The following is a 22,341-nucleotide window of genomic DNA, read 5'->3' on the forward strand; positions in this document are numbered from 1 at the left end:
CATCTCCCACATGAATAAATGCAAATGGGAAGCATTTACAAATTACCTTGAACCACACTTCCATAATGAACAGAGAATGCAGGAAAATACTTTGCCTTTTATTTCCTTTTTTATCATTTTTAAACAAATGTGAAGATACATCCATGACAACACAAAGTTCTGAACTCCTCTTTCCAAAAGTGTTTACATCTACACTCTCTCTTTACAGATCTGTGTACAAAACAATAAGTTATAGTCCCATAGATTCCTACTTACATTTAACTATACAACAAAGTTTAAACGGTGACCAAATAAATATCTGCGGTATAAAAATGATCACAGGGAGAGGAAGAGGCCCGGGAACGTTAGGAGCAGTGACCGATTCCCTTCCCGACCAATGGCATCGTTTGAGCGAGAAGAACGCGTGGCCCTCATTACAAAATGGTGCTGTTCGGACACAAACTGAGGCTTTTTCAAGTTCCTTTGGAAACCTCTAGCCAATCACATGCAAAGCTGGGTATGACATCATCCATCACAGGTTAGTGGAATTTTGATCCAAATTGATTCGATTAACGTTACATACGCACACAAAACAGAGCATTTCCAACATGATTTGCCGTGTCAATTCCAGTTTTTAGTTTGCCTTCGTAACTGTAAGGGATGCCAGCTTGAGTGAGGTCTGATGTCGACTATTTTAAGTCAATTAGTAGGTATCAGGAGGCTATACTGTGTGTAATTGCATTGACCGTACATGAACACAGCCGAACAGTATCATCACTATGAACGGTCACTCGAAGGGTTAAAGGTGAGAGGTTATTGGCAACGGCAAACATATCTGATGCATTGCTTTGAGAATAAACCAGGAAACTCTGCTAACACACAATCATACACATACACACAGAAATATGATCATTTCTAATCTTTTTGTAGTTAGACTTTTTAAATAAAAACTCATACTGCACGTTGCGCACACTGATGAGAGGAACGCTCGGCCTGATACTGTCAAATAGGGTCATCAAAAATGCTTTCGCAAGACATGATTGGCAAACTGAATCTAATATAGTGATTAGAATTCAAATGGCTGAATCTCTCGAAAAATTTATATAAAAAAAAATACACCAAAATTCTCAAGTCAAATTTCACCCCAAAAACAAGAGATTAAAATAATCTGAATCTATTTGGACTAAGTTTTGCATTGTGACACTGAAAAAAAAATTTTTACTCATTTTTTATTTATTTTATATAACAGTAGTGAAAATTTAAATACCAATACTTGTATTGCAGTAAAATAATTTTTACATTTTATTTTACAGTAATGAAAACACTATTTCAACATGAACCGGTGCTATTTCTAATTCTTATTTAATTCCAATGATTACAATTAATTTTTCAATGATGATATCATTACTGTAATCTAAAAAAAAAAAACGTACTGAAATACAATCATTTGTATTTAAATTAGCATAAAAGTTAAACAAAAAATAGTTTTTGTGTATCTCTCTTGATTGTTGGGTTAAAAATGACCCAGGCGGGCTCTTGACATGACAAATTTAGTCAACATGTTTAGTAAGTTCTGTGGTCCCATACATCCAAGTGAAATGCATTTAAATCAGCTTACAACATGAGGAAACATTTACCCTTGCATGATTAACATCTGTTACCACAGAATTCAAGCTTTCTTAAAATGAAAGAGGGAGCATCTGGTCTCACATACCCAAAATGCATTGCTGCAGTCTCATAGAGCTATTCTATGAATGTCCTGTTCAGCGTGTGCTCAAAATGACCAACAATGACAGGAAAGTGAAGGCGGAGAACTGTGTTTAAAACAACTTTGTTCTGGAGGTGAATGGACTTGATCCAGCAAGTTAAAACTAAATTAAAAAGAAATGCAGCAGTAGACAACTAGTCCTGCACAAACCTTAAAGGAATAGTTCACCTAAAGAAAAATGTATTTTCAAAGAGATTTTTAGTAAAATGTCCAAAAGTCTGCTTTTCATACCAGACTGAAAAACACCAAAACGGACAAAAAAAAAGCAATAAAAGTAGTATATATGACTTTTATGTTGTTATATATATTCCAAATCTTCTGACTTCTAAGAAACAGAGCAAAAGTTAAAAGCATAGGTCACAAAAAAACAAAAATTCTGTCATTTACTCACTCTCAAGTTGTTCCAAACCTGCATTAATTTCTGTATTTAACACAAAGTTTTTTTTTTTCTTGTCCCCATTGACTTACATTGTATTTTTTACAATCAATGGGGTCCAGAAACTACTTTGTTACCAACATACTTCAAAATATCATCATTTGTGTTCAACAGAAGAAAGAACTTAATGCAGGTTTGGACCAACTTGAGGGAGAGTAAAGATGACAATTCTTATTTTTGGTTGAACTGTCCCTTTAATTCACATGAAAGCCAAAAAGTTTTGCAAATACTGACTAATCGAATGACCATATGAACTACTATTATGGAATTTTTGGGACTTTTTAATGAGCTTGCCCTTTGTTCGCGTTAATGAAACCGCAGCTTAATGGGAAAAAACATTGAATGTGATTGTGACTAAATTACTTTTTCACTTTCAAGGTGAACTATTCCTCTCAAACATATTAGTCGTTCGTTTACAGATGTAGTTTTTTGATTCTTCAACGGATCAGTCATGATAAACGCTTCCTGCTATCATTAAAGTTTTGAGAGACCACACGTTCCCCCATTACCCTGTCCCTGGTCATACTAACATTGCAAAATAAGACTGAGTTTTTAGTGCCTATGGAAAACAGCCTGGTAATTTCCAACGTTTTTCTGAACATTAAAAACCATCTCCTGGTGTCATCTGACAACGTCCACGTTTTTAAACAGCGATCAAGCAGACGGACATGCTAGTTAAAGTGCAAGATTGAGTGAGAAATCCATGACGTGGTCCTATATTCAAAAAGCATTTCAGAGAGTTTATGCGCTCGGAGGATTTTAGTTACAAACACGCTTGATGACAGGGTGAACGCAAGACTCAGGAAAAATGCTTCAGGAATATGCACCTGATCCCAGAGGCTGGATGTACATATTAGTTTCATCTGTTAAGGTACACAGCCAAACATAAAACGTCTAAAGTTAAAGGAATAGTCCACCCAAAACAAAAATGTCATCATTTACTCACCCTCATGTCGTATGTGGTTTTATTTCCTAGAGAAGAGAGGAAAATCTCAGTGTATAATGTGGGGTTGTCCTCACTAAAATGTATCACGAATATAGTGCATAAAGTCATAAAGACTATTATTATGGTGCTTTTTAGGGCATTTATGATAAGAAACATGGGTAACACTTAGGTTCATTAGTTAACATTAACTACGTTAGATGGCATGAACTAATAATGAACTGCACCTAAACAGAATTTATTAATCTTTGTTAATTGCAACATTTACTTTAATTGTAACAGCATTAGTTAATGCACTGTGAACTAACATGAACAGCTTTATTTTTATTAACTAACATTAACAAAGATTAATAAATACAGTAACAAATGTATTGCTCATGGTTAGGTCATGTTAGTTGATACATTAATGTTAACTAATGAACCTTATTGTAAAGCGTTAACGAAACGTTTAATATTTATACAATACATTATCATCATAATTTATTAAATGAAATATTAAGCCAATATAATAATGCAAAAAAAGATTAACCAGGATATTCTCTCTCTTTTTTTTTTTTTTAATTAATTAAAATACGCAAGAAAGTCTTGCCGGTCTTAAACAACATGAGGGCGAGTGAATGACGACCCCTTAAATTTTAGGGTGAACTGTTCCTTTAAGACTGCAAACCATGTGATCATTAAGCATAAAGCATGTTCATATGCACGCTTTCGCATACAGACACAACACACACACACACACACACGCGCGCTGCTATGCATGAGAGGTCTTTGTAAGAGTTTGCTAACATGAGGGATTTCGAATCAATGGTTGTTTAGTGTCTTTATGGAAGTGAGCAGGAGGAAGAAAAGGAAGGTGTTCATTCTCCCGGCACCATGTCTTTATGATGTCTCATAATGTGCTGGTTTTTCTCCGAAGGTCTCCGGAAGCCCTTCGAGCAGTACTGACAGCGGTGAGGATAGTCTTTAGTATGGATGGAAATAACGTGTCTTTTGAAGCCAGACGCGTCTCCCGTGCTGTAGTCGCAATACTGACACTGATACACACGCCTTTCCCGCGGACCCTTGGAGCCAATGGCTTTCTTTATCGAGGGCGCCGCTAACTGCGCCGCCCCTATAGTCCTCTTGGGGGCGCTCTTTTCTGTGGGCGGGGCTTGTGGTGGCGACGACTCGGAAGTGGGCGGAGTCGGTTGTTGTGGCGTCTGTTGTTGCTGCTGTTGCTCCTTGGTGTGAACGGATAAGATGTGCCGGCTGAGCACGAACGGATCAGCGATCTTAAAGTTGCAGTGGCGGCACTGGTGCAGTTTCTTGGCTTTGTGCGACGCGGAGTGTTTCTTAAGCTCGGACGGCCGGTGGAAGCCTTTCCCGCAGATGGCGCACTTGTGCGGATAGTCTTTAGTGTGCACGGAAATGACGTGCCGTTTCAGGTCGCTGGAGTTGGAGCTGCGATGGTCGCAGTGGTTGCACTGGTGTCCGCGAGCGTCCTCGTGCGTCGTGGCGTGTTGCGTTAGCTCGTCCTCCTCGGCGAACGTCTGACCGCAGCGTTCGCAGCGAAACGGAAGCTCGCGGCTGTGCTTCGTTTTCACGTGCGTTTTTAGGTTAGACGAATCGGCGGATTTGTAATCGCAGTACATGCACGAGTACGGCTTCTCGCCGGTGTGCGTGCGCATGTGTTTTTTTAGCTCCGACGGGTGGCGGAAACCTTTCCCGCATTCCACGCATATGTGCGGGAAGCTCTTACTGTGAACGGCCAGCAGGTGGCGATTGAGCAGCCCTTGCTCGGCAGTCTCGTAATCGCAAAACTTGCATTTGTGCGTCTTTGCCGTGGCGGCAGGAGGAGAAGGCGACGCGATTGCCGTGGGCGTTTTCTGTTCGCGGTGGTGGTGCTGGAGACGGTGCGAGAACAGCGCCGCCTGCTGGTGAAACTCTTTACCGCAGGTCTCGCATTCGAACGGCGCTTTGTTGCTGAGCGCGTGGACCTCCATGTGGTTGTGCAGACTGGCTTTTTTGTTGGTGGTGAAGTCGCAGTCCGTGCACTGGTACTTCTTGCGACTCAACACGTCCTGGTGGTGGTTGCGAGTGTGTCGCTTCAGGAAGCCGCGGGATTTGAACTTCTTACCGCACAGCATGCAGGGGTAGACCGTCAGAGGCTGTCCGTACGGGCCGATGATGATCGCTGGGGAGGAATGAGAGATACGGACAGTGAGAGGATGAAGGAAAATCAGTTTTGTAGCCAATCGCTGATAGAACTAAAACTATTAAAAGAAGCATTTAAGTCAATTGAAATAAATTTGAAGTAAAATATATTAAATTCAATTCACATTTATTTGCATAGCGCTTTTCACAATACACCGTTTCAAAGCAGCTTTACAGAAAATGGTCCACATTATACTTTATTGATCTGTTATGAGAGGTAACTGTCTAAGTTATGTATTTTCGAAATGTACATACACAAATCACAGTTAGCTAAAAATGTATTAATTTAAACAATGTAAGAATTTAAGGCAGAAACAATGAGCTCATTTATATATGCATTAGATGAAAAAACAAACTGAATAAAAATGTTGCCTTGGCACTTAACTGAAATGCATTTAGGTTGAAGAACTAAAATTACTAACTGGAAATAAATAAATACACATAAATTAATTAATTAAACAGTTATATTTAAAAAAAGAAAAAAAAAGAAAAGACAAAACCACATATGGTGAAAAAAATTAAAACTGAATGTGTGTATATATATATATATATACACACACACATTCAGTTTTAATTTATATATATATATATATATATATATATATATATATATACATTAATGATGGCAACCATTTACTTTAATTCCACCCGAAACCTTTTGAAAACCTTTGAAAACATGTTAGTTACATATGTTTTTTGTTTTTTTTTAAACATCAAGGTAAAAATTCAGATATTTTCCAAAGGCCAAATGTATATTTCTGCTGTGACTGGTCACATTTCTTTTAGTTTTTCACCATCATTTTGATTTCACTAGACCATTTTAAATGGTCCCGCAGTGCAATAGATAAAAGTATAAACATAACATGTAATCTCTTACTTAACCTCAACAAAACCTGACTGTATAGTAATAATTAAAAAACTTAAAATGCTTTTTAAAGAGTTTCAGTGCATCACACTATAAGACATTTCAGGTATTGAGCTGATATATATATATACACACACACAAAATATAGGCACCACTGATAAATGTGTGAAGTTATTGGTTATTCCACTCATCAGTTTTTTACTGATAACCTTATCAATGTTTAGTGTATATTTTAATTTGCTTGGTGGTTTTAAGTAAACATTTAATTTAACTTTATTAAATGAATAGAGAATTATTATTCTCTATCATTAAATCATCTTTAATGATCAGGCACTAAAAACATCTGTTGACTACTAATCAGAATCATAATAGGGCTGTCAAACAGGCTTTTTTTAACTTATATTATGCCTTTTAAATTAAAATTTAACTTGAATATTGGCAATATTTCAGTTAGGGGAAAAAAAGCTTTTGGCTCATCTCCTGTGGCCACAAGAGGGCGCAATGAGCAAAACATTAATGCAGCACATTAAATTGTTTATTTAAAGCAATATAAATATTAAATAATATAAAAAGTGCATAGCATTTAAACTAATGTTTATAAATTGCATAAACAATTATGAACAAAACAGCATATTTTAATACAAAAAGCCGAAGCGCTGATCTAGCGCTTGTTAACAGAAAACAATGGAAAAGTGGTGCAGAAAATGTGTGAACGGCTTAGTTCTGGTTTTGACGTAACCAAGATCTTCTCTGCATTGAGCTTCTCTGCAGTGTTTTGAATGAACAATGCATCAGCGCCACATCTAATGGGTTCAACTGGACAGGCAAACAAAAACATTAAACACAACGATGACCCTTGCAACATCATCACATCTCGTGCGCCACTGATAAGGCTGCCTGATGCACACCTAAAGTTCAAATGCACCGTGTTTGCATATGAATGTGGATTTTTATTGTACATTTGACGAATATTCGAAATTCAAATTTTAATTTGGCAGCCCCAAGTCATAACAACAACTAAAAAGCTTAGATTTTTCTCCATATATAGTGACTTCAATGGGGGTTGAAGGTCCAAATGTGAGTTTCAGTGCAGCTTTAAAGGCTCTACACGATCCCAGCCGAGGCATAAGAGTCTTATCTAGACAAACCATCATTCATTTTCTAAAAAAACAACCAAAATATATATACTTTTTAACCACAAATGCTGGTCTTGCACTAGCTGTGATGCGCCACGCATTACGTAATCACGTTGAAAGGTCACGCGGAAGTACCGAGCTAGTGTTTACAAAGTGAATGTGCAAAGACTAAGTCAAATGCCCTTTACGATAAAATAAAATAAAAGATGAATATAAAGTTGGAGAAGAAAATGAAATTAGTTTTTCGGCCAACCCTACATTTTTGAACGGGAACAAGCGTGACCTTTAAACGTGATTTTTTTTATTTCTCTCTCTCTCTCTCTCTCTCTATATATATATATATATATAAAAACAATCTTTTTTTTTTTAAATGGTCGATGGTTTGTCTAGATAAGACTCTTATTCCTCGGCTGGGATCGTGTCGAGACTTTGAAGCTGCATTGAAACTGCAATTTGGACCTTCGACCCGCTGGACCCCATTGAAGTCACTATATGGAGAAAAATCCTGCAATGTTTTCCTCAAAACCCTTAATTTATTTTCGACTGAAGAAAGAAAGACACGAACATGAGTAAATTATCAGGATATTTTAATTCTGACGTGAACTAATGGTTTAAGCAGTTAGTGTCAGCTGAGTGTGCCAATACCTGTTTGGACCTGTCGGGGTTCAGCTCGTCTCTTCTTGCCGTGTTGCCGGTTGAGTTTGTCCAGTGCATCCGACTCGTCGATGTGCAGTAACGCGCTCGCTGCTCCGTTACGGTTCTCACAGCCCTCGTCCGCACCTGCTTATGACAGACGCGTCAGCATAGTCAAGAATTATTTATGATTAGAAGAAACATCCTAACGAATGCAAGATCACAACGGTATTGTCCTTCTAAATGCTCATATCAGTCAACCACTACAATCAAAGACAACATGAGTGTATGTTTCAGCAACCCAGATTCTACTTCCAAACAAAAAGCTTTGATTGCCAGAAAAAAAATATGCTTAATTAAACTCAGATTCCATCACATCTGGACATGAATGTTTCTAATGTTTGTCCAGCACATATAAGTAAGATTTTGACATTTCATTACTGCTGGGTTGACAATATCAATTTCTTGATTTTAACCCTTTAAAACCGGATGTGTCGTCGACGACACAGCCAACCAAGCTGTATTCATGTCACTGTAACTCTTCAACCGTTTACACTATCAAAATAATTCAAATATTTCCTGAAAGTAGACATCATGCGCTTTTCGCCAATACAGTAATGTCATGCTTTCCATCTGCAAATGACAGCAGCGCGGGAAGGAAGGAAGTGTTTTGGATTGCATAAAATAATAAAAGAAACTAACAAATACATGGTGAAAGAAGTGTTAGACAGCAGAAGGATTGGGATTGGGATGATTTTTAATGAAATTTGGGAGGCGGATGGCCGTTACTCTTTCACGTATCTAAGCATGTTGAGTGTATGTGTGCGTGCCTATGAATGCATGCATGTGTATGTGTGCGTGTATGAAAAAAAGTGTCCTAAATGAAAACTTTGCAACCCAATGTCACAAAAAAGACTTGTATATATGTATTATAGTTCATTTTTCAACTTTAAAGTGTTAGTTTCTTTCGTTCATGATGTTTTCTGTTTTTTTTTTCTAAATAAAAATCAGTAAATTTGTTCTCGTTTTTTTTTTTTTTTTTTTGTCTATTTAAATTCTATTTACAAACTCACCACACACAATAATGGTCAATAACTGTAATTTGTTGAAAGCTTATCTTTTCCTGAAAAAGACGACACCTTGCACATGAAGATTATAGCACATTGTTTTAGAATTTTACAGTCGAAAAATCAAATTATGTGAAAAACACCTATTTTAGCTTCAGGTTCTAAAGGGTTAATTGGCTCTCATTTTGATGAATTGATATTTCAAGAATCTATCTTTTATTCTATGCTGTTTTCAGCTGATGCGCAAACATAAACATTATTTTTAGCGCCTTCCATCCAATAAATCAATGTTTAAATGTTTATATTTAAAAAAATTAATTGGAGTAGAAACAAAATATATAATAAAAATGTTGTTATTATTATAAAGACATTATAAAAACTGTTGTAAATATGCAATTTAAATGTTTGTATACATTTTTATTGGACTGTTTATTATTATATCTAAAAATAAATGGCAATTGAATTTAGTAGTTTGGACTTTTGTGTTGTTCATTTTAAACTTTCATTTTTGACAGGGTTCCCCGGATAGTTTACAGCATTAGTTGAGATTATTTTCCGTAGAGAAAAATTTTCATGTACTGTACCTGATATACATTCAAATGGAGAATGAAACAAATCATGAGTCAATAACCCAGCCCTACATTTCATGATTCCTGTGTGCATGCATTGTGTTGTTTGTAGTCAATAGACACAGGCTTATTTAAGTTCCCGTTTTACTACATGATCTGGGGGTTTGTAGTGTCAGTGACATGAGGAAGCGTTTCGAGTGTCCTGACCGTATGCAGCTGCCCACGCAACAGGCATGAAGTCCTTGCTCAGCGCAGTGCCATCATACGGCCTGTCATGAGGAACCGGCTCCTCGCCTCCAACCACCACCTCCATGTACACCTCGTCCGAGAGCTTAGAGCCTCCTGCACACACACACACACACACACACGTCAAGCTGATGCTCAGACCCACAGAACCAAACAGAAACACTCACCTAAATATTCAATAACAGTGTCGAAAATTAAATAATAATGTCCACACATAAGTAGCATGTTTCATGCCAATTCAATCCTTCAAAGTTTCATCTTTGAAAACATTAGCTTAGTAAATCAAACAGGAGTACGTTTGGGACAATAATAACTGGTTCGACAAGTTCCCAGAAAGTTACATAATTTGACATTTGCAGAACAGAAAGAATGAAGCAATCTGAGCAGAAACTAAGAGGCTCTTTGAGCGTTTGCAGCCAATAATCAAGGAAACGTGTTATGAAGAGAGACCTGAAATCACAGTGTGAATTACTTTATACATCACAATATAGTTATTTATGCTGGAAATTCAAGTACTTAAAATATTATATTAAATTAACAAAATTGAATTAAAAAATCATGTTTGAATGCCTATTTTGGGATAATCCAGTGAAAGAAATACTGAAATAATGTTAAAAAAAAATATTTTATGTCAGTTAGTTATCTTAGCCAATTATTTTTAGTTTGTTGAATTACTAAAATTACTAAAACTGAACGAAATAAGACATAAAAAAAAATAGCCTGTTGTAAGCATGTCCATTTATTGTTATATTAACATGCTAAGTAATGATTTTGCTCAGCAACCATAAACAACAAAACTTTGTGTTGAGCTTAACAACACCTCATATATTCAATGCCTGCCTCGGTATAACGTCAGACCTGATGCCACATTTCTACTGTTGCATTGTGTATAGAGTCATACCGCCCAGTAAGAGTCTCTCACCATCAGTCTGTGTATGATGACCGTCTCCCACAGACATGTAGACCATCTTCTCTCTCAGCGGCCGAATCACAGGCTCAGCCAGAGCGACGGCCTCATTCTCACTGAGGTCCACCGTCTCTCCTGCACACAAATCAAGCATCAGACAATTACTCACCGATCTGGTGTTATTAAAGTGACACACAGTCACGAGTCGCACGGGTATATTTGTGGCAATAGCCAATAATACATTGTATGGGTCAAAATTATTGATTTTTCTTTTATGCCAAGAATCATTAGGATATTAAGTGAAGATCATGATCCATGAAGATATTTTGTAAATTTCCTACCGTAAAGATATAAAACATTTATTTCTGTGAGTGAATGCGGCACAATCGCGAACATAAATGAACAACTTTAAAGGAGATTTTCTCAATGTTTCGATTTTTTTGCACCCTCACATTCCAGATTTTTAGGGACGCACTGTGTTTACCAAACCGTATGTTTTCATTAGCGTAATTGAACTCTGTATGCTGCTTTAACATCACCCACTGTTTCAGTCAGCCCTCTAAAATAATTTCAGCTTTTTTATGTTTAGGACGTATATTTTACGATTGCTGATATTTGCATCACTAGGGCTGTGTCCGAAATATCCCCCTATACTGGAAAGATGAATGTGTATTTAAATTGGGTCATTTATGTAGTGGAAATGTGAAATTATTTTAGAAGTTGGTGCCTTCTAGACTGAGGAAAGCCAGAAAATGTATTTTTGGCTCATGTGGATGAAAGACAACAACTCCCAGAATGCAGAGGCCACGCCCAAGCCACGCCTACCGGTTACAGAGGGCCGTATCGGGAGAAATGATACAGCTAGGCTACTAGTCGACTCGAAACTGAAAAGACAGTGTTTTATCGTGAGATCCCCCTATGGGCGGGTTGAAGACATGCGGAACGAGCTCCTCCTACTGGCTGGAGTCTCTCGCCTCTGGACAATAAAGCCTCAGATGATGATAAATGATGATTTTTGCGTCATCTGAGGTTTTTTTCCAGACACACAATACAGAAATCTCTCGTCTCAGGGGGACATGAGGGAGGGAAGCACGGTCATTCGAGAATACTACCGGGTTTCTACTGATATCTACTAATCCCACAATGCACCGCAATAATGAGTGTACAACTGATTTTTATATAATTTCCAAACCACTGTTCCAATGTGGCTACAGAGTAATATCATGCAGGTATAAATTCCTTTTTTATTGATGATTAAATTGTTTAATTAAGGTTTATACATGCTAGTTTACATGAAAGAGTTTAAGATAAATCTTTTCATTACTACTGGAGCTGCCAGTTTGATAAATTTCAAATAATTATTAAACAGCAAGCACAAACTATGCAAAAGCGACAGCCCTTCATTCATTCCTTCAAATGGACTATATTAGAGGAGTAATGTAGGGAATAGTGAATGAAGGTACAGGGGGCGATTTTGATCACAGCATGGATTTTTCCTGATCTTTACTTGCCCTGGCAACATTTTCAGTGGCAAAAATGAAAAATGTCTGGATGGGTCCCAACAACTACCTCACAATACGATACAAATTTTCATGAAAATGATGCATATCATAATTGGATCACAAGTGAAGCTGTGGCAAATGCCCAAGAAAGACCCAGCATGTCCACCAGAACAATGAATCTGCAGTTTCAGTTTCAGCATTTCTGTCACACGTCATAGAAGAAACTCTGACCTCCCTGAAAAACATCACCACATCACCTCTGCTACTTCTTACTGAACTGCGGGTTTCATCAACAGTCCCAATCCAGTGATGAATTTTAAACAAAAAAATATTAATAATCATTTTCCATAATTGAAGTAAAGTGGAAATCAAATAAAATGCACTATAAATATTAAATACTAATAAAATAATAGACAAAAATCATAAATGAAAATAAATTATAATAAATAATAGTTTCTATTTCATTTTATTTTAGTTAACATTATATTAATTAAAAGGTATGTAAGATTTTTGCATTAAAATATATTTAAAAAAAATCACCCCCCAAAAAAAGGATTTGGAAATCCAGAGAAATTCCAGATTTAAATAATGGCTTGTCCCTTGTCATTGTCGCATATCAATTATGTAATATCCGCGCTATCCTCGGTTTCCGCTTGTAGTAATCATAGAAATATATACATAGATTCCCCATTAGCAGCCGTTTCAATGGGCCGCTATACGTAAGCCGCTAATGAGGATCTATGTATATATATCTATGGTACGATATCTTGTACGCTGCTGTTGTGTCGTTCAATCATCATGGCTCATGATTATTGATTGCGAGTACAGAAAATCCCCCCAAAAAAAACGCAAACGTAGATCAACTTAGGCAAGCAGGCTTTGGGCCAAATGGAGAAATAAAACAAGGATCAAATTCGGCGTGGCGTTTTCGAGATGGAGAGAGCTTTGCGACAAACTTGGACATGTTCTGTCCACAGAGAATCCACTCTCACATGTGTTTTAATAGACAGGCAGGCAAATATATATTATTTATTGTACACATAGTTATATTGCATTTTGTTTGTACTTTAGTAACGCTTTTTGTCAAGTCTATGGCAGTGAAATTAAATACAGTACGTGTTGCACAAAAATATTTAGCCATTAGCCTACTTGCAAATACTGTGGGTTTGTTCAAATGTACTTTTAGTATGATTGTTTTTAGTGTAAAACTGCGCAGCATTAACCCACCAAATCAGTAACAGGCTAATAAAGCATTATATTTCACGTTCCTTGCAGCTAATTCATTACGATGACATAAAATAGTGCGATCAAACGGTCAGGTAATACAAAAACTAATTCATTAGCTGATATATAATTTATATGATTCCTGTATACAGGCCACCAGAGCAACATACAGACTTTATCAAAAGAATTTGCTGATTTTCTATCTGAATTAGTACTGGCTGCAGATAAAGTCTTAATAATTGGTGATTTTAATATCCATGTAGATGATGAAAAAGACGCATTGGGATTGGCATTTACAGACATTCTGAACTCTATTGGCGTTAGACAACGCGTGTCAGGACCCACTCATTGTCGTAATCATACTTTAGATCTAATATTGTCACATGATGGAATCAATGTTGATGGCTTGAAACTCTGCAGCAGAGCGATGACACTTCAGATCATTATCTAGTCTTGTGTATACTACATTTATCCAAGGCTGTGAAATCAACTCCTTGTAACAAATATGGTAGAACTATCACTTCTGCCACTAAAGATTGCTTTATAAATAATCTTTCTGATCAGTTTCTAGTCCTCGGCATCCCAGATCGCTTAAAAGAACTCAATGTCACAACAGAAACTACTGACTCCTTCTTAAAGAAGGAAAACAGTCAGATGCCGTGGTGTAACAAACACACTCGCACCCTCAAGGGAACAGCCAGGAAAAAAAATGGAGCACAGCTGGAAGAAAACAAAACTAGAGGTATTTCGCATTTCGTGGAAGGACGGTGTTACTGCATACAGAAAAGCCTAAACAAAAAACTGCTAGATCTGGGTTAGGACATTCCCAAACAAAACAGCAGTAATTACTTTATGAATGTCTTTACTTGCAAGTTTGATACTATCAGATGAGAAAATTATAACCATGCAACCGTCCACTACAGTATCGCATCAGAGGCCGTGATATAGACCCCCTGAGGAAAAATTCCATTATATCTGTGCTATAGAAGAGGAAGAATATTCTAAACTTGTTAAAGCATCAAAATCAACAACATGTACAGTATTGTTCGTCCCTATCCCGACTAAGCTCCTGAAAGAGATGCTTCCAGAAGACATAGACACCCTTCTAATATTATTAAATAATCACTGTCATTAGGATACGTACAAAAAGCTTTTAAGCTGGCTGTTATTAAATCTCTTATTAAAAAACGCAACTTGATCCTAGAGAACTAGTTAATTACAGACTTAAATCGAATCTCCCTTTTCTGTCAAAAACACTAGAAAAAGCAGTGTCCTCACAACTATGTTTCTTTTTCTGCGATGATTTCCAGTCAGTATTTAGACCGTTTCATAGTACTAAAGCTGCGCTCATTAGAGTTACAAATGATTTGCTCTTATCGTATGATCGTGGTTGTATCTCTGTATTAGTGTTACTGGATCTTAGTCCTGCATTTGATACTATCAACCACAACATCCTTTTGAATAGACTCGAATTAAATTGGCATTAGTGGAATTGCATTGACATGGTTCAAATCATACTTATCTGACCGTTATCAATTTGTAGCAGTAAATGAAGAGGTGTCATATCGATCACAAGTTCAGTATGGAGTACAGCAAGGCTCAGTACTAGGGCCGTTGCTTTTCATCCTGCACATGCTACCCTTGGGAGATATCATTAGGAAGCATGGCATTAGTTTTCACTGTTACATTGATGATACTCATCTCTATATTTTTTGCGCCCTGACGAAACAAACCAATTCACTAAATTTACGGAATGCATACTTGATATAAAAATTTAGATGAATAGTATTTAGATGAATAACTAACACTTGATGGCTGCTCTGTCAAATCGTTGTCGTCGGTTAGGAACCTGGGTGTGCTCTTTAATGCCACTTTTTTCATTTGAAAGCCACATTTCTAACATCTGTAAAACCACATTTTTCCATCTTAGAAATATATCTAAACTACGACATATGCTGTCAATGACAAATGCAGAACAGTTAGTTCATGCATTCATGACATCAAGGCTAGATTATTGTAATGCTATTATGGGTGGTTGCCCTGCACGCTTAATAAACAAACTACTGGTCCAAAACACAGCAGCTCGAGTTCTTACTAGAACCAGGAACCATGGCCATATTAGCCCGGTTTTGTCAAGAATAAAGGTATAAATAAAAGTGACAATGAAGTACTAGAATGACTAAACAATTAAAGCTAAATGGAAATATAAAAGAACAAAAACTACTAAAAAAAAAATTTACTAAAACTTTTTAATATAGTTAAAAAAAAAAAAAAAATTAAATACAAAAAAACGTTAAAAAAAAAAAAACTAAAACTAAAAAAGGACATTTAAAAAATAAAATTAAAAAATACAAATAAATGCCAATTCAAAATATTAGCCAAAACTATAAAAGTATATAAATAATACAAAAGTAACACTGGCTCAATCTCTTGTAGACACTTGACTCACCAAGGTCGTCCTCTCCCGAGTCTGCTTTAAAGATGTAAACTTTAATGACTTCCTGTCCGTCCTCATCTTTCTCCACCTCCTGGTCATCTATCGCTCCCTCTACCGTCACCTCCTCGCCGTCTCCCGACACCATCTTACCAGCGTCGTCCACTACACGAAGGAAGAAAGACCAACATTATGAACAGATCATTCGTTTTATGACATAAAAACAAATGAAGGGAATTGAGTACTAAAAGATCTAATAGAAACAAACAAACTGACTGAAATGAACAGCAAATAAACTCTCAGCTAAGCGAATGAACTAGTTAAACAATAGAATAAATTAATTAGATAAACAAATTAATAAATTAATGAACAAACAAAAAAACTGATTGAATAAATAAATGAACAACAACAACTAAACTAAAATGAACGAACAAACAAAAAAAGTTAACCAATAGAATAAATGAATTAGAAACAAATAAACAAATAAATGAAGGAATTAACAAAAATCTGATTGGAATAAATGAATAACGACAAATAAACTGGCAACTAAGTGAGTGAACAAATTAACTAATTAACCAACAAAATGAATGAACGAATGAATGAATGAATAAATGAATGAATGAATGAAAGAGAGTGAATTACAGGAGATCATCAGGTAGTCTCGACAGCTGTCCGAGTCGTATTATGAACGAACGAATGAATGAATGAATGAAAGTGAATTACAGGAGATCATCAGGTAGTCTCCACAGCTGTCCGAGTCGTGTTATGAATGAATGAAAGAAAGAAAGAAAGAAAGAAAGAAAGAGAGTGAATTACAGGAGATCATCAGGTAGTCTCCACAGCTGTCCGAGTCGTGTTCGGGGTCCAGGCCGTCCTGCTCTCTCCCCTCCGCCACCAAAACATCCTCAGTCATCTCTGCCATGGCAACACCATCCTCCTCCTCCTCTTCCTCCAGTGACATCACACAGGTCTCCACGGCAACGCCCTCGTCGTCATCGCAGTGCACATACTCGGCAACCACGTCCTCGACGGCGTCCTGGATGACGAGCTCGTCGGAGGAGAAGCCCTGAACCGACCCCCCCTCCCCCTCCACCTCAGACACCAGCACTGTCTCCTGCAGCTCCACCACATACTCCTCGTCTCCAGCACCTCCCTCGCCTGCAACACACACACACACACACACACACACACACGTGCACTCGCTTAGTACCTGCTAAAACTACTGCTAACTGAGTCAAAGAAGTTTGATCACTAAACCACAATTCAGAATGACCAACAGAAATGGTTAACCACTGGTTACTAGATTTCCCCCAAAAAATTAAGTAGTATACATATACAATTACATACATACATACATACATAGTTAAATAGTATATATATATATATATATATATATATATATATATATATATATATATACACTATTTAACTATCACATACATACATAATATTTATTATATCTACTACAATAATGTATATTATGTTTTAATTGTTGTCTAATGTTTTTTATTACTGTCAAAAAGCAGACATAAAACTGTCTTATTTATATATATATATATATATATATATATATAAAATACACTATAAGCATAAATATATTTCTAATTATATATTATACAAATATTTTTGAATTTGATAATATTTTTATTAAATTGAATAATAAAAACATTAGTTGACAATATCAACATAACATACATTTTTGTAATAATATACAATATTATCAGAATAATATTATCATAAAATATATATTTACCATTTTATATCTGCTTTTCTACATATATATGTAATTATTTAATACATATAAATGTATATTTATAATATACATTTATATACATAATATATTTTTTGTTATATTGTTATATATATTGTTTTAATTTAACTGATTAAAAATATATAATTATTATAATTAATATATATAATGATATATTATAAAAACTATGGATTCATTTAATAATATTTAGTAAAATATATTTTTGTTGCGAGTTGTGGCATTTGATATAATAATAATTTATAAATATTACAAATATAAAAGTATATTTATAATTGTATATCTTTAACTATAAAAATATATTTTTTATTTAATAACATGAAAAATATTTTTTATTATAATTATAGTTATAATTCTCGATTTTTCTTATTTATGTCATCATATTCATGTCACTTATGCCATCGATATGCTAGTGTACATCTAAAAGTTTACAAATTGTTTTCATACAAATTTAAACTTAATAATCTTTCTCTTCTGTGAACAAATGATCTCTAGAATGAGAATGATGCAACATTAGCATTATGAAAGATATCATGAGCTTAGAAAGGACAGACGTCCGGTGTGTTTATTACCGGAGCCATGCAGTATAATCTTCGGCTCCTGGGAGCGGAGAGCAAGCCTTGTCACCTCCTCATCCATCGTCTTTATTCTTCATTGGCCACGGCACAACTAACAAAACAAACAACACACACAATTAATCATTTAACCAAACACAAAATGACCAGCTATTACATATGAAGAAATCAGTAAATACAGAATGAAGCCGTTGCTTTCTGAACAAGGGGGATCATAACAATGTGAAAGGGTTCAAGAACTAGTTGTCATATTGTAAACATACAATAGGTTTAAAATGGATGTACACAGTGGTTAAATTGGGCCGGGGCTCTCCGGGGCTCAGCCCCGGCACATAAGCCTGCTCGTTTGCAGTCAGTTGCCTATAGGAAATTATGTCACATAAAATTTGATAAAAGTGATGCTTTTGAAAACATATTTCTGATTATAAATGAAAGATTTTGAAATGGCATGTCTATTTTGTCTCGGCGGAGCTGAGATGAGAACAATCGGAACACGGCCGTGCCCGTACTCTTGTTCAGCTGCTTAATCTCGTTGTCAGTCGACCATGATCGCGCACCGCTCGCGCATGCCATGCGCATCTAGGTAGGCTCAGAACTCCGACATGGATAAATGTACGCAGCAATAATGAATGTTCCTGGGAGATCCGTAGTTGCGCGGGATGTGGAAGCGCGCAAAAGTTCCAGAACCTTCTACTGCCTTGAAAAAAAAAAAAAAAAAAAAAACCCGAGCTGCTGGCCGCAGCTGCAGCAACAGATCAGTTTTGTCAAGTTCAGCACAACGTTGGTTGTACAAAAAGTGCCCTGGCCTTGAATAACAAGGTAAGGAAAAAATGTTTGGCACATTGTATGGGTCACTATATCATAACAAGGTAATACAATGTGTAATCAAGCGTTTTATATTTAATATGAGGGAAATAGGCTACACATGCCGTGGACGTGACACAAAAAATCTTTAACTTTTAGGTGGCAAAATATTTTTTTGTAATTCTGTGAATTACACTGCAAACCAAAGTACTACCCACCGGATGAAGAAGGGTTGGCTCTCCACAGAACATAACATATTATGTGGGGGGAACAGGCAAGACAAACTCCTACATTTAAGCGTTTTATATTTAATATGAGGGAAATAGGCTACACATGCCGTGGACGTGACACAAAAAATCTTTAACTTTTAGGTGGCAAAATATTTTTTTGTAATTCTGTTAATTACACTGCAAACCAAAGTAGCCTACTACCCACCGGATGAAGAAGGGTTGGCTCTCCACAGAACATAACATATTCATTTTATTTTATTTTTCATGTTCGCATTTATGAGGAAAAAAACATGTTACGGACGGGACCGCTCTGAATGTGGCACTAAAAGACTGTTTAAAACTTTCACTGAGACCTCAAACAGAAAGCACAAAGCCTTTCTTTAAAATTAATTTCGTTTTGTATTAATTGTATCTTAATTTTAATCAATGTTTCATTTCAAAAATAAGAAGTAAATATAGTATATAGACAATAGATAGGCTAATCACGACACGGACGCGCCGGCGAGTGAACTGGACTCTCGTCTCATAAATGAACCGAAACTCAGCGTATAAGGGAGCCTACTTGCCTGACAGACCTGATAAATATATCTATAGAAAGCTTGGAAGGTCTTCTTTTCAAAACGAAAGAAAACAGACCGCTGCTTGTGTAGCCTAATCCGTATGAAATGTGCATTTCTCTCTGGCGAGTTTACTACTGCGAAGATTGCATCGTCAACTTCATCTATGCAGGGCACTGACACAGAAAACACTTGTTTATTAATAAACAATTAAAATGTCTCCTTGCTATATTTTACATATTCATAATCATTACTTTTGATGGTTCTTTGTGACAGCTTTTAGGTGCTTTATTGGCAGCGCCACCCTTACATGAACGCGTCACCACCGCATCAGCACCGAAAACAGGACATTTTTTTCAATCCCTGTTTTGGCAGGGGGAAAACTGATCAGAAAATGTAACGAAACGTTGTAGAAATGTAGTGGAGTAGAAAGTATAATAATTGCTGCAAAATGTAACGAAGTAAAAGTCAAACGTATGCACTATTGATTCTACTTAAGTAAAGCCTACAGAAACGAAGTATTTGTACTTCGTTACATTCCACCACTGCTGATTAACAGTAATGTAAATGCTAAATGTCCTAATACCTGTTGATACTACAACAATGCAAATATGCTCTTAACCTTGCAGTTTTTCACATATCATGTAAGACTCAATTTCTCCATTTCTTTGCACAAAACTCTCCAGAAAATGCCATTTAATAGTTTATTTTTCAAAAAAAAAATTCCGGGGGGGGCATACCCCCGGACCCCCCTAGGGAGAGCCCCCCCACATAATAAATCCCAATTTAACCCCTGGATGTACACTTGAATAGACACACACAGACAGGCAAGCATGCATGCAAACAGATAGACAGATAAATATGGAGGCAGAAAGACAGGCAGACTTACGAATATGCCTAATAAATATGAGCAGATTATTGACGGACATGCATGTCCCTTAAATTTGCAAATGACTGCGACAAGATGAGTGACTGGAAATTAATGCAACACACATATTAGCACCAATAAATGGTTGTGCATTAGGTTTGTTATATAAAATGATGCAATGCATTATATAAATACAACGCAAAATGCATTAAAAGCTTTATGCATGAGAGGAAACGCATGAAGTTTCATGCAATTTGAGAATATGTGTACCAGCCATAGACTGTAAAAAAAAAAAATAGGTAGCAGCGCGCGCCGAAGCTTCCCACCCCCCGCGCGCGGAGAAAAGCAGCGAAGGCTTCCTCGTATTTCAGCACCTGAAACCGGACATAAACATGGCGCCTTGTTGTGGCCAGAATTTTTTCCCTTCCACTGAAAACAAAACCCCGCCATTTTGAGCCATAATACACCGCGCGTTTGATTCCCACGCATACATATATTACACATATGCGAGCACGCGCTCTCAGCTTTGAAACAAAGGGGCGTTTAGTGTCGCGCGCCTGTGCGTGCATGCAAGAGCATTTATAAACAATAACCCTCCCCCAGTGAACAAGGCCTGAGTGCGGCCTGCGTAAAGGCCCGGGGCCCGGCGGCCAATCCGCGGCCTCGCGTCTCCAGCAACATAATGCAACAAAACCGTGCAATTTCAGTGCATTAATCCAGCGTGCGCGTGCAACGAGCTTGCGGGATAAACCTCGCGCGGTCTGATTCACCAGTACATGCGCGCTTACCATAGATCAACGCACGGGGCGGCCTCCAGATTTTCCCCGGGCAGGCAGGCCGTCGGATTCCCCCAGACTCGGGCAGGGTTGGATCGGGAGTTAGCGGGCGTTGGGCGGGCCGCGGAGTGCGCAAGGAGGGCGGAGCTCCACACACACACACACACGCTTCAGCCCGCAGCTTCTCCACAGCGCGCGACCCGCCGTCAACGCGACACGTCACTGCGCAGAGTCGCAGGAAAACGCGGAAGGCCGACGATGAACAACTGTTTACCCAGCGAACGCGAAGCTAACAGAGACCATTTCCCATGCAAAGTGCATAAGCATGTTTTAAACTGACTGTTTAACCTTCGCTGACCGACGAATTCGTGTTAAAGCTCTATGTTTTCCATTGTTGGCCCTTAAAAGTGCCCACTGGTTGGGTCATCCCATGCACTGCGTTTTCATGCCCACTGGGACCCAGGAAGTCTCCAGTTTTTAGAGCATATTCTTCAGACCTTTCCAGGGACACCAAATGTTTGGAAATTTCAACTCCTCCTTGGTCTTTCAAAATGACCCGATATTAATTTAGTAATCAAATTTAGCACTCTAATTGAAATATTATCATATTCTGTAATTATAATTTAAATCTGACAAGTGTTCTAATTGTTTGTCATCAATCAACGTCTCGTGAAAATGTTATGGGGTTTCTAAACAATTATGACTTTATGTTTCAAAACAGAACATTGATTTCATACATGCCCACTGTAGAAGACATTATAGGATCATGTTTATTAGGCATTTTGGCAGACACAACAAGTGAATAGTGAAAGTGAAAATTGTATATCAATACTCCTATAAAATATTAGATATTATTTTGAA

General features: G+C 37.0%; 1 protein-coding gene across 2 annotated transcripts; it reads right to left on the reverse strand.

The window, feature by feature from the left end:
- Nucleotides 1-77: 77 nt before the first annotated feature.
- Nucleotides 78-21,926, reverse strand: LOC311293229 (zinc finger Y-chromosomal protein 1). Of its 2 annotated transcripts, XM_084413343.1 has the most exons (8): nt 21,493-21,926; nt 18,243-18,339; nt 16,719-17,060; nt 15,918-16,067; nt 10,758-10,877; nt 9,797-9,931; nt 7,966-8,100; nt 78-5,299 (listed from the first exon to the last, which is right to left on the reverse strand). In XM_084413343.1, the coding sequence occupies exons 2-8, from the start codon at nt 18,307-18,309 to the stop codon at nt 3,984-3,986; spliced, it is 2,265 nt and encodes a 754-aa protein (XP_084269469.1). In that variant the 5' UTR covers nt 18,310-18,339; nt 21,493-21,926; the 3' UTR covers nt 78-3,983. The 2 variants fall into 2 exon arrangements, with proteins under 2 accessions (XP_084269469.1, XP_084269470.1); XM_084413344.1 differs by lacking the exons at nt 16,719-17,060; nt 18,243-18,339; nt 21,493-21,926 and adding an exon at nt 16,545-16,647.
- Between the last annotated feature and the right edge of the window lie 415 nt (nt 21,927-22,341).

The sequence above is a fragment of the Rutilus rutilus genome, assembly GCF_951802725.1.
Source record: "Rutilus rutilus genome assembly, chromosome: 7".
NCBI classification, from domain to species: domain Eukaryota; kingdom Metazoa; phylum Chordata; class Actinopteri; order Cypriniformes; family Leuciscidae; genus Rutilus; species Rutilus rutilus.